Source organism: Galeopterus variegatus, unplaced genomic scaffold (genome assembly GCF_000696425.1).
Source record: "Galeopterus variegatus unplaced genomic scaffold, G_variegatus-3.0.2 Scaffold2482, whole genome shotgun sequence".
NCBI classification, from domain to species: domain Eukaryota; kingdom Metazoa; phylum Chordata; class Mammalia; order Dermoptera; family Cynocephalidae; genus Galeopterus; species Galeopterus variegatus.
Genome location: NW_007728593.1, coordinates 69,637 through 84,011, shown reverse-complemented (window position 1 = coordinate 84,011; position 14,375 = coordinate 69,637). Strand labels below are relative to the sequence as shown.

The following is a 14,375-nucleotide window of genomic DNA, read 5'->3' as shown; positions in this document are numbered from 1 at the left end:
TGTAATAAATCTTAGCCATGAGTACAACTGAATATACATACAACCACACATGTGGGTGCTCATAGGATTTCTGGGAAAAAACCAAAAACCCAGCTGTCAAAGAAATATAATGTAACTCTAATCTCATAAATTTAAAAATCTGAGGAAGGGAAAGTTAAGAAATATAAACATGCAGATGAAGGAGCTGAAGTCGATGAAGAAGCTGGGATCTAAATCCAGTCCAATTCCTTCCAAATCCTGTGCTCATTTCTCTGTGCCAGGCAGTCACACCCAGTAACATACATCCCCAGTCCAGGTAAGCTTCTTTCTAAGGCACAAGAGCTAGTAGCTATGCAACCTTGGAAAAATACCTTAAAGGCTTTGAATCTCAGATTTTTTCACTGTGAAGCTGTAATAATAATACCAATGTCATAGAATTGCTGTGAAGATTTAATAGGTTTACACATACAGTATATAAATCATAGATCATATGTGTAAAGCACATACATATTAATACATAATACAAGTATATTAAAATCTATAAAGTATTTAGCCTAGTGCCTGGTACATGGTAAATCTCAATAAATAAAAAAGCTAGGTAAGTTGGTACACATAAATGCATAGACCCATATATATAAATATGCATGCAAGTAAATTTTTCATCTAACAAGTTCTGCCTTGATTATAGAGTATCATTCACCATTTATAAATGAAGCTAGTTAGGATTTCATACGTGGGCCTGATTTTTATGCCTACTGGTTTCGATCTAGGGAACCACTTTTATCCATAAAACTTCTGCTCAAAGCCTAAAGGCTAACTTTCTTTAATGTTTAACCTACAAAATTAAATATTACCTAGACAATTCAGAGCTTTGCTTAAGACATTACTGGTACTTATCATTAGCTCTAACATACACAGATATGGGGGCCATAATTTCATAACTCCAAGTTAGAGCCTGTGATCTATCAATGAATTGCCATACTGGGAAACTGGAACTCTCTTGGAAATCCTGGCTTCTGTATACAGAATATTCGGTCCTCCTATAACCATGGAAAACATACTTCTGTGGTTAAGATTTGGTATCAATAACACCTTCATTTTAATCTTTACATTGCACACTTATGGCATTTATGTTTATACACCGTGATTGAAGTGTAATTACTCAGTCCGCGGAAATCATTTGGAAACCATGGCATCCTCCATCTTCTCTCTAAAGTCAAGGATGTACAGTGTGAGTCAGTAGATCATAGTATAAGAGGCTAATTTTCTCCTAGAATGTGGTATCACCTGACATTTTCTGTCTGAAGCAAAAATGACAGAACCTCGCCGCTTGGGAGCGCGGCTGCGCTTCTGCCGAGGGTTCGGATCCCACATACAGACCGGTTCCTGCTCACTGGCTGAGCGAGGTGCGGGCGCAACACCGAGGGTTGTGATCCGTTGCCGGTCACGAAAAAAGACAAAAAGGAAAAAAAAAAAAAATGACAAAACCTACTCTAACCCAAACATACCATTTTTCATTGGGGAAAACGCCAGTCACTCCACCAACCCCAAGTTCACACTTACTAGCAGTAATATTCATTAGGACATTGCTACCTGAGTGGCCTCAGATGAATTATTTAACCTACTGGTGCCTTAATTTACTGATCTATAAAATGGAGGTAGTAAGAATATCTGCCCTATACTGCACTTTGCACTTAAAAATTTGTTAAGAGGGTAGATCTCATATTAAATATTCTTAATCACAATAAAATAATACAAAAAAATAGTTAACACATAGGGTTTAAGAAGTTTACATAAGAGAATAAGGGTAAAATGATTAGAACAGTGCTGGCACACAATATAAAATAAATAAACAAATGAATGAAATATGTGGTAAATCTTCTACTGTTTTCTTATTGCTTCTATAACCATCTTATAGTCCCAACAAGACTATAATCTGTGTAAGGGCAGGGACCACAATGGCATTATGCTTTCCTATCCATTTCCCCTCCCTCAGTGAACTCAGCCCAGCGCTAGACAGATTAGGTCATCAACATACAGTTGTAAGTTCAATCGTGGCAGCACCACCCAGGAGAAAACACCCTGGAATACATCGAGTGCCACTCCAGCCAACATCTCTAGATCAGTGGCTTTCAAAATATTTGACCCCAACACACAGTAACAAATAATTTTTAGGTTGTAGGTCAATACACACATGAATATGCCTATATGTGTATATAATATATATCTAACTGAAATAAAAGTTTTGCAAAACTATTTATTCTTACTACATAAAGTATACTCTGATCTTTTCTATCTTAGTTAAATCTACTCCAGTACCTCTCCAATTTTATATGCATTTGAATCACTTGTTTTAATGTACATTCGAATCACATGGGATCTCGGGGCAAAAGTTTTGCAAAACTATTTATTCTTACTACATAAAGTATACTCTGATCTTTTCTATCTTACTTAAATCTACTCCAGTACCTCTCCAATTTTATATGCATTTGAATCACTTGTTTTAATGTACATTCGAATCACATGGGATCTCGGGGCTTGGATTCAGCAGGACTTGGGTAGGGTCAGTCAAAGATTTTGCATTTCTATCATGCTCCCGGATGACACTGCAGGTCCGTGGACCACACTTTGTAAGAGTCTAGTCTGGCCAATTTAAAGTTTTATTTTTAAATGCTGGGAATGAATGGTTCTTTCATTTCATGACCCAGTAAAGGGTTGCAATCTGCAGTGGTAAAACACTGCTCCAAATAATTTCTAAAGTTTCTTTCATCTCTGTAACTCCACTGTCATATTCCTAACCTTGGAATAGAAATTCTAGGCCTGGATAGTAGTGGGGATAGGAGAGAAAGAGCACAGCAAGAACGACTCAGCATCATCTTCATACTGACTCTCAGGCTGAAATGCCTGCTTGGTTCCCAGCCCTTTCCTCACTGTCCCAAGCCTACACCTTGTAGCTGTATTATAGTTCATTGATTGAGTACTTACTAAGAGTAGGGCACTGAACCACGTGCTTTATATCTACCCTATTTTCTCCTAAAACTACCCTATGAGGTCATCCCATTTTACAGATAAGAGAAGGTAAGTAGCTAATAACTGGTGGAGCTGGGATTCCAGAGGCTAAGTTCTTGTGATTGCCATCCTACAAGATGGTTCCAGTGATCCCTGCCTCCTGGTATTCAGGTTCTTGTGTAGTCTTTTCCCACACTGAATAGTACCGACCTGGTTGGTAACCAATAGGTTATCGAGAAAATGAGTGTATGACTTCCAAGGCTCAGTTAGAAAAAACATTGTGGCTTCTATCTTGCACTCTCTTGGATCCCCCTCTGGAAGAAGCCAGGTTGCCATGTCATGAGAGTTCTCAAACAGCCTTATAAAGAAGTCCATGTAGTGATGGACTGATGGACTGAAGCCTCCAGCCAACAGCCAGCACCAACTTGTTGGGTAATAAGTGAGACATTGTGGAATTGAACCCTCCAGTGAGTCAAGTCTTCAGATGACTGTAGCCATGGCCAATATCTTGACTGCAGCCTCAGGAGAGACCCCATACCAGAAAGATCTAACTAAGCCTCTCCCAAATTCCTGGCCAACAGAAATTGTGTGAGATAATACACACTTATTATTGTTTTACACCAGTAAGTTTTGGGGGCAATTAATTAAGTATTAAGTTTTAGGGTGACCTGTTATGCAGCAAAAGATAACTAATACAGTTCCTAACCAATAGGTTACATTGCATCATTATGATTCAGTCCTAAAGGAAAGAGAAACTTTGATGAAGGCCCTTTGGATTAACTCTTCACTGTGGCACCCTGTATCATGATTCAGCAAATTTTCAATCTCCATTCATAATGAAACTTGTGGGAGGCATCTACAGATGCTTTTCAGTTTATGATGGGGTTATAACTTGATAAACCCACTGTAAGTTGAAAATATTGTAAATACATTTAACACACCTAACCTACTGAACATCACAGCTTAGCCTAGCCTACCTTAAATGTGCTCAGAATACTTCCATTAACCTACAGTTGGGCAAAATCATCTAGCACAAAGCCTATTTTATAATAAAGTTATAATAAAGAATTTTGAGTCAAAATTCAAAATTTAAAGTAAGGTTTCCAAGGAATGTGTATTGCTTTCACATCATCATAAAGTAGAACCACTGTAAGTCAGGGACTGTCTTTACTACCCAAATCCACAGATGCTGGACTTGACTACATGACATGCTTTGGCAAGATGGATGTGGAGTTGTGAAGTTACATCTTCTCTGAGCAGAAGCTTTTGGAGGCACTACAAAAATCTGCTTTCCCTCTTTAGCTTCTGTAGTCATCTGTAAAAACAACATATCCCAGACAGTGGATGTTCTTTTAGCCTGGATCCCAGAATGAGAAGGCATGGAACACAGACCTAAACTTGACCCTGGGCTTGGAGATAACAAGCCAAGTGAGCCCAAGCAGAGGTATGGCTGACTTATGGGCCTATGAGTAAGAAATAAGTGCTTGGTGTGGTAAGCCACAAGATTTGGGAATTGTTTGTTGTTGCAGCAAAAGCTGACTGATACACTCACCGTGCTGGATGATGCTGTGTTCCATAAGCCGGTGGCAAAGCTGCTCTGCCTCTTTCCTTGTGGTGGCCTCACCTTCCTGAACCAGCCAATCTAGGAATTCAGATGCCATGAAAGTACGCTCATACTTGACCCCTTCCTCTTCCCTGGGTTGCAGGAGTGTGTTTTCAGGGCTCATTAGCCTGGGAGGAAGAAAGGGGAGAAGAAAAATAAAACAAACCTACACAAAAGGAAAATAGTTCATTTGAAATCTTACAGTATAGGCTTCTGTGAAGCATCACAGCAAAGTTGCCAGACAGACAGATGTGGCTGTCATGTGCTACCACAAATGTAGTCTCTAAGAGAAGGATCTGCTTCAGAAGTGAACAAGATGCATTTTATCCTGGTAATTGGGAAAAAAACTAAAAATGCAATCTAAAACCCTACCATTAGCACACTGCATTCAAGTTAGCCATCTTGAAAAGGAGTTACAAGTGGCCAAGGCCTACCCTACCTTTATAAAAAGGCTAGGATTTCTTTCCTAAAAGCATTACTGCAATTCCCAAATTGTGCTACCCTACCATTAGCACACTGCATTCAAGTTAGCCATCTTGAAAAGGAGTTACAAGTGGCCAAGACCTACCCTACCTTTATAAAAAGGCTAGGATTTCTTTCCTAAAAGCATTACTGCAATTCCCAAATTGTGCTGCTAATAAGACTACTGCTATGGACTAAGTGTGTGTGTCCACCCAAAATTCATTATTTTGGTGGCTGGCCAGTATGGGGATCCGAACCCATGCCCTTAGTTTTATAAGGCTGCGCTCTAACCAACTGAGCTAACCGGCTAGCCAAAATTCATATTTTGAATCTCTCATCCGTGTGATGGTATTTGGAGATGGGGCCTTTGGGAGGTCAAGAGGAGCAGTCCTCATGATGGGATTAGTGCCCTCATAATAAAAGACAGGAGAAAGCTTGCTTCTCTCTGTTATTACCAGGTGAGGACACAACAGGAAGACAGCCACCTGCAAACTAGAAAGCAAGCCTTCACCAGCCACTGGCTCTGCTGGCACTGTGATCTTGGACTTCCCAAACAAAGGTTTGCTGTTTAAGCTACCCAGTCTATGGTAATTTTGTTATAGCAGCCTGCAGTGACTAAGACAACTACATAAGTCATTCCTTTATCATCCTCCTATCCCCACATAGCTCGCTTCTTGCACCTACCTTCCCAGCTCTGAATTCTGTTCTCACCGCATCTCCAAAATAGTTCCCACTGAGGACATAAGTGTTCCCCCATGAATCTATATATGATGCAGTATAACATAAATGCAAGTCTTCATTTTGGTTGACATTAATACCATTAGATGCTATTGCCCACCATCTTCAGCTAGTGGGACGTCAAACTCTACTGGTTTCCCTCCTGTCCATCTGCTTCTACTTCTTCCTCAGCTACCTTTGTGTTGGCTCCTCCTCATCTCCCTGGACTTTAAAGGTTGGGATCCCTTAAGATTTGGTCCACAATACCTCTTTTCTCATTCCATGTTCTCTCAGGTGAGCCCTTTCATCCCCATGACTTCAATTACCATTGATGCCCCAAGGACTCCTAAATTTAAATCCCCAGACCAGGCCTATACTCCCACCTCCACACCTTTGCATCCATATACACATCTCAAAGAGACCTCAAAATCAGCAAGCCCTACACTGAACTCATGCTCTTCCCCCACACCTGGTCCTGCGCCAATGAGTGCTTCTAGCATCCAGCCAGAAAACAAGACGTTACCCTTGAGGCCACCATCTTCCTCATCCCCCGCCCAGTTGTCAGTATAAACTGTGGGTTTTACCTCCTAAATCTCTCCCATACATGTCTATGCCTTCCCGTCTCTAGCATCGCCATTGCCTTAGTCTAAAACACCAACACCTTTACCCTAGATAACTACAGTCTTTTCTTAATGGGACTATACTTTGCATCTACTTTTGTTCTCAAGCACCTAAAACGACATAGCAATTAAATGATCTTTTCAAAATTCAAACCTGATCCTGTCCTGCCCCAGTTGAAAATACTCTTCAATTGCTTTCCAGATATAGACCAAAATCCTTCACTTGGACCAAAATGCACACATGGTCCTGCTCCTTGTCCTATAAGAACCACTCTCACCTCTGACCTCTGTGTGCTCTAGAGACACTGAACTAGAGTTCATCACACATACCAGGCCCCATCTACAACAGGGCCTTTGAATATGTCATCCCTGAGAATGGGATGCTCTCTCCTACTTCTCCCCACTGTCTTTCCACTCCTTGTGCCTACTTAAGTCCTCATTCTTTGCATCTCCATTATGGCCAGGTCTCTACCAGGCCATTTCATTGTTCCCCATACAGCTGAGATGATTATTAGATTAAAGACTACCTCCCCTCCTCAATTATAAGCTCCAAGAGGGTAGAATACATATATGTCCATAAAACTTTGTTAAATAAAAAACGGAATCTCATAAAACAGTCATGTGCCATATTCTTATACTCAACTCTTCCTGATAAGTCCCTGTCATCCATATAAAAGTTTGGATCTCTCTTTTAAAGACCTTCATTTCCTCTCAGACTAACAATAATACACAACATAAATTGAACCATTAATTCTAGAGCAGGAAGAAACCTTGGAGATCACTGTGATCCAACTACCTCTTTATCCACGCGAGAAAAACTGAATGACAGCACTCAGTGTAGTGGGAAGGGAACTTGCTCGGGGTCATGCAAACATGCACTTTATACCTATTTATAAATCATTTCATTTGGGGGTAACTGAACCTGTGTACCTGAATGCCATATGATGTTCATTTTCAATGCTTTTAGACTTTGAGCCCAACCATGCCATGGAAAGAACACTGAACTGGGCATTAGGAGATTTCAGAAGAATTGATACGGAAGGCAAGCCATGTTTCATTTTTGCAGCTTTGTTTTTCTCAGCACTATAATGGTATCTCACCCAGCTGTTGTGAGAATCATACGTGAGAGTAAGTGGAACAACTTTACGATAGAAAGGACAATGTATGCACAAAGTGTCACACTACTTAACTAATCATTGTGGGCACGATTAAGTTCTGCCTAATAGCTGTGAACGATGAAAACGGAGACTCCTTCAAACTCCCTCCACTCTTCTGGAAGAATCAGATAGAAAGGACAATGTATGCACAAAGTGTCACACTACTTAACTAATCATTGTGGGCACGATGAAGTTCTGCCTAATAGCTGTGAACGATGAAAACGGAGACTCCTTCAAACTCCCTCCACTCTTCTGGAAGAATCGTCAGAATTCTACTATTTGAAAGCCATGGAAGGGGCACAGAATTAGGAAGCAGGAGACTTGGGACCCAAACACAGATCTGCCATAAACTAGTCATGTAATTTCTCGCTGCTTCAGTGTCTCCCAAACTCCCATTAAATGAAGAAGATAATACTTATTCTATGTCCTTCACTGAATTGCTGCTATCATCAAAAGTCTTTGGGGAAAAAAAAAGTTCTAAGTATATAAATGTATACTTTTATATTAAGAGTATTTATAAAAGCTAGGGGCCGGCCCGTGGCTCACTTGGTAGAGTGTGGTGCTGGTAACACCAAGGCCACGGGTTCGGATCCCTATATAGGGATGGCCGGTTTGCTCACTTGGGAGAACGTGGTGCTGAAAATACCAAATCAAGGGTTAAGATCCCCTTACCGGTCATCTTATAAAAAAAAAAAAAAAAAGTATTTATAAAAACTAATTAATAACATTAAGGAAGGTCCAGGGCTCAATCCCTGTACCAAGCAGCTGCCAAAAAAAAAAAAAAGAAAAGAAAAGAAAAGAAAAGGTTAATTAGCATATAACAACTCATTAAAAACCTTATTCATCATGTAATAGAACTCATTTTAAAATATTTTTATTTAGATCTTTTCGCAAGTCAATCCTCTTCTGCACTTTAATCCATCCTCAGAAATAGCTACTAAACTCCTTTCATGGGGTTAGTAACAGCTGAGTTCGTATGAGCAAAAATAATTCTATTTAATATAATAGTGAATTTGTGACTTGCTTTGACCAACAAAAGTGACATTATATGACTAAGATGAGGCTTTAACAGGACTTGCAACTTCCACCTTTGTCCTTAGAAGACCAACCCGAAGGCCGGCCCGTGGCTCACTCGGTAGAGTGCGGTGCTGATAACACCAAGGCCACAGGTTCGGATCCTACATAGGGATGGCTGGTTTGCTCACTGGCTGAGCATGGTGCTGACAACACCAAGCCAAGGGCTGAGATCCCCTTACCAGTCATCTTTAAAAAAAAAAAAAGAAGAAGATCATCCCGAGACCACCATGGAAAGGAGCAGGTCTAGCCTACTGAATAAGAGGCCACAAGGAGAAAAATCAAGGTGCCCGGGTGTTGTGGTTTGAACGTCACCCCAAGCTCATGTTGAAATTTAATTTCCAATATGGTATTTGAAAAGTGGAGACTTTAAGAGGTGAGGACCATGAGGGCTGTGCTCACATGAATCGATTAACTCATTCATGAATTTGTGGGTTAATGGCTTAATGGGTTATCAGGGAATAGACTGGGGGCTTTATAAGGGGAGCAAGTGAGCAAGCAAAAGCACTCTCGTCCAGCCCTGGTCATGTGATGGATGCCCTGCACCACCTTAGGACTCTGCAGAGAATCCCCACCAGGACACAGGCCCTCACCAGATGTGCTCCCTTGGACCTTGGGCTTCCCAGCCTCCAAAACTGAAAGAAACAAACCTCTTTTCTACATAAATCACCTGGTTTCAGGTATTATTATAAGCAACAGGAAACGGACTGATACGCCATGCAATAGCCAGCACCAACCCTCACACATGTGAGTGAGGCCATCCTGGACCTTCCAGCCCAGCTGACCTCCAGCCCCAGTGACACCAGTAGAGGAACTGCCATGTCACCCTTACAATCGGGACAAATAATACATCGTTGTTTTAAGCTATTGTACTAAGTTTTGGGGTGATCTGTTTCGCAGGAATAGATAATTGAGTCACATTCATATTAATGGAAGTGGCAAACATATGTGAAACCCCACACACAGAGACACGCCACATAGCTCAGAAAGAACTGAAGGAATGATGGACATTGGAAGGGACTGGAAATACACCGCATAGAACAGAGCAGTTAGGGCCGACCCCGTGGCTCACTCAGGAGAGCGCGGCGCTGGGAGCGCCAAGGCCGTGGGTTCGGATCCTATATAGGGATGGCCAGTGCACTCACTGGCCGAGCGCAGTGCGGGTGACACCAAGCTGAGGTTTGCGATCCCCTTACCGGTCACACACAAAAAAAAAGAAAGAAAAAGAAAATGGCGTCCTTGTGCCAAAAAAAAAAAAGAACAGAGCAGTTAGACCTAAAAGCCTGCATTGGTGTCAGAAATCTAGAAGACAGAAGGACCCATGTGCATGTCCAAAGAAGGAAGACCACCATTCCTTCATTTCTTTTGACCCTCAAATAAGGTATTGTGGAGTGAAAAGACCACTCTGCCCCTTCCAGCTCAGTGATTTTCCTTTCAGGGGGTGGAAAGAACAAGTGGATGGGGTTAATTTGTGTTACTTCTTGTACCAGAAACATGACCTGCCGGCCCTCTAGATTGTGGAGTGAAAAGACCACTCTGCCCCTTCCAGCTCAGTGATTTTCCTTTCAGGGGGTGGAGAGAACAAGTGGATGGGGTTAATTTGTGTTACTTCTTGTACCAGAAACATGACCTGCCGGCCCTCTAGACCTTCTAAATACCTGGTGGCCACTGGTGGCTGGTTAGCTGCTTCTGCCAATATGAGCTTTAGAAAAGAGGCCAGCTGGCAGGCCCACCTGGATTGGTTCAGCTTGCCATTTAAAACATGCCCCCTCCCAGCCTTAGCTCTTTCTTATTTTCATTTCCCTTTATAATCAAGTAATGTTCCCCTCCAGGTTCTTCTCTCTAAGACCAAGCCTTCCTTAGAACTTGATTTTGTGTTAATACGTAGTCACGGTGTTAAGGCAAGAATTTTGACTTATTACTTATTCCAATTATCTTTTGCTACATAACAAGCTATGCACAGACTTGGTGACTTAAAACAACCATCATTTAATTATATCTCGGCATTCTTATGTATTGCCTGAGGTTCGACTGGGCAGTTCCTCTATGGCTCCAGCTTGGGATCACTAACACAATTGCATGCAGATGGTGGCCAAAGCTGGATGTGTGGCTTCGCAGTGCTCAACATAGCCCCTCTCTCCAGTAAGGCAGCCTGGACATATCACATGGTAATGAGGGGCTCTAGAAGGAGCAAGCAGAAGCTGCCGTTCTCCTCCTGCTCTTCTTCCCCAGTCCCTCTTCCCCTCCCGCTTCCACCTTCTTCCAGTTTATTCAGATATAATTCATATTCCATATAATAAGCCCATTCAGCATGTACAACTCAGGGGTTTTTAATATGTAAAAAAGTTGGGCAACTATTTCCACAATCATGTTAGAACATTTTCATCTCTCCAATAGGAAAGCCCATACCCATTAATAGTCACTCCCTCTTTCCCCATCCCTCCAGGCCTATGCAAATACTAATCAATGTTCTGTCTCTATGAACTTGCCTGTTCTGGACATTTCATATAAATGGACTCGTACAATACATGGACTGTCAAAACTGAGCTTCTTTCACTTATCATAATGTTTACAAGGTTCATCCATGTTGTAGCACGTATCAGTATTTCACTTCTTTTTATTGCCAAACTATATTCCATTGTATGGATAAACCACATTTTGTTTATCCATTCATCAGTTGGTGGGCATTTTGGTTCTTTCCATTTTTGGTTATTATGAATAATGCTTCTATGAACATTAATATGTAACTTTTTTATGGACATGTATTTTCATTGTTAGATATACACCTAGGAGTAGAATTGCTAGGTTATATGGTAACTCCGTTTTAAAATTTTGAAGAACAAAATGTTTTCCAGAGTGGCTTCACCATTTTACCATAATGCTTCTATGAACATTAATATGTAACTTTTTTATGGACATGTATTTTCATTGTTAGATGTACACCTAGTAGTAGAATTGCTAGGTTATATGGTAACTCCGTTTTAACATTTTGAAGAACAAAATGTTTTCCAGAGTGGCTTCACCATTTTACATTCCCACGAGTAAAGTGTGAGGGTTCCAATTCTTCACATCCTAGCCAAGATTGTTATCATCTGTTCTTTTTTATCATGGCCATCCTAGTGGGTGTGAAGTAGTGTCTCATTGAGGCTTTGATTTGCATTTTCTGATGATTAATTATATTAAGAATGTTTTCATGTACTTAGTGTTTATTTGTATATCTTCTTTGGTGAAATGTCTATTCAGATCTTTTGTCCATTTTTTGTTTAGGTTACTCGTCTTTTTATTATTCTATATGTTATGGATGCAAGTCTGTTACCAGATAAAAGATAAATATTTGCAAATATTTGCAGATAAATATTTGCAAATATTTTCTCCCATTTCGTGAGTTGTCTTTTCATTTATTTGACAGTATTTTTTTGTAGCCCCAAAGTTTTTAATTTTGATGTAGTCCAATTAATCTATTTTTCTGTTTTGTTACTTGGGCTTTTGGTGTCATATTTAAGAAACCACTGCCCATCTCAAACCTATGAAGATTTGCTCCTATGTTTTTTTCTAAGAGTTTTACAGTTTTAGCTCTTACATTTATTTCCATGATCCATTTTGAGATAATTTCTGTATAAGGCATGAGGTAAGGGCCCAACTTCATTCTTTTTCATGCAGCTATACAGTTGTCCCAGCACCATTTGTTGAAAAGACTATTCTTACCCTGTTGAATTATCCTGGCACTCTTGTCAAAAATCAATCAACCATACCAGACCTACTTAATGCCAAGACTCAGAAGTCATAGAATGGCACTTGCCCTGAATTATATGGGTTAAAGCAGTCACAGACTCAGGCCAGACTCAAGGGAAGGAGACACTCAGGTCACTTCTTTATGGAACAAGCTACATACACATATAGAAAGAGGTGGAAACATCTGGGTCCATATTTGGAGACTAGCTACCATATTGCTTTATTTTAGTCAACTGAAGTGCAATTTCAATATTCACAGCTCTTTCATGGTTTTGTGTTGTCTCTTCCTTATTTGATATTTTTATTTTACTTAAAGTATAGGGTAGCTTTAAAAGCATGAGATCTAAAATCAGGCAAATTCTACCTCTGCACACTCGTTAGCCATATGACTCTGCTTCCCCACATGTAAAATGGAGATAATAATGGTACCTACTTGGGAAACTGTTGTGCAGCTTAAATATGATAATGCATAAAAAGCTTCAATCATGTGCCTGGTACACCATAAACACTGAATACATTTTAGTCATGATGCTGATGATGATAACTATAAAAGTTTTATAGATGGAGCCATTGTTAGAGAAAAAAAAATCAAAACTCTCTTTGTGTCAAAATAAATTAAGATTCTGTATTTCTACAGACAAGAATAATAATTCCATTTAAATTAGTAATCAGAAGTGTGTATGATTCTCTGAAACACCTTATATTTTATAGAACAAATTCATTTTTAGTCATAATTTTTACATACTGGCCCTTAATCACAACATAAAGCCATGCACCATATAAGTTGCGAAGCATTAACAATACTTGCCTCCTTGCAAGCACTCACCAGAGTTTCATTGTGCACATGAGCCGATTTCAATGTTTCCTGGATCTGTATCTGAGTTAGATTTCCCAGGCTCACATCAACCCAGAGGGAAAGCAGCATTACAATAGAAGGAACTGCTACATTTAGGGGCCAGTACGGGAATAGAAATAAGCTGATAGAAATCTCCTTGTACATTGAAAAAAAAATTCAAAAGAATTAAGAAGGCCCTATGTAACGTGGGAATATATGTGAGTGGTGTACAGGAGCAAGAGCTAGGTGGGTAGTCAAAATGTCCGGGGCCGTTAAGCCATAAAAGTGTTTTAGAATTTACAGAGAGAACTTTTTTTTAAAAAAGTCATGTGTTAATAGGACAATAAATTATTTTGAAAAGCAAAACATGGTTCAGATCCTCATACCGGTCAGCTGCCAAAAAATAAAATAAAATAAAATAAAAATAAATAAAAAGCAAAACATAGGGCCGGCCCGGTGGTGCACTGCTACAGTGCGCTGCGCTCCCGCCGAGGGTTCGGATCCCACATACAGACCGGCCGCTCACTGGCTGAGCGAGGTGTGGGTGCAACACTGAGGGTTGCGATCCCATTGCCGGTCCCGGTCCGGTACGGGCGCAACACTGAGGGTTACGATCCGTTGCCGGTCACGAAAAAAGACAAAAAGGAAAAAAAAAAAAAAAAAAAAGCAAAACATAAAATTCTATATACATGATAACCATTATTTGGCCTTGAAAATTAAAAATTCTTTGTTGTTTTTTGTTTTCTTTGGTGGCTGGCCAGTCTGGGGAACCGAACCCGTGACACCTTGTTGTTATACGGCTGCACTCCAACCTACTAAGCTAACTGGCCAGTCTGTATTTGGTTTTATTTTTCGGCCGCACTGCGCTCAGCCATGTATTTGGTTTTAGTTCGGATCCTATATAGGGATGGCCGGTGCACTCACTGGCTGAGCGCGGTGCAGCCGGTCACAAAAAGGACAAAAAAAAAAAAAGAAAAAAATTAGAAGTTCATTCATCCCAATGTTAAAAATGTTACATCTGGTAGTTTTATGAATGATTTTTCTTTTCTTTCTTTCTTTCTTTCTTTTTTTTTTTTTGGTGGCTGGTTGGGACAGGGATTAAAACCCGGACCCTGGTGTTATCAGCACCACGCTCTAACCAACTGAATTACCCAGCCTGCCCTTTTTTTTCTTAGTAGACCTCTCTA

General features: G+C 40.4%; 1 protein-coding gene across 1 annotated transcript in view; it reads right to left on the bottom strand.

Annotated features, from left to right (window-relative positions):
- The window catches only part of LOC103597978 (DEP domain-containing mTOR-interacting protein-like), a 143,238-nt gene that overhangs the window by 62,968 nt on the left and 65,895 nt on the right, over window positions 1–14,375 (bottom strand). Inside the window, exon 10 of the mRNA XM_008581876.1 lies at window positions 4,541–4,719. Within this exon, the coding sequence (XP_008580098.1) occupies window positions 4,541–4,719 (179 nt within the window). The remainder of the gene's footprint in view (window positions 1–4,540; window positions 4,720–14,375) is intronic.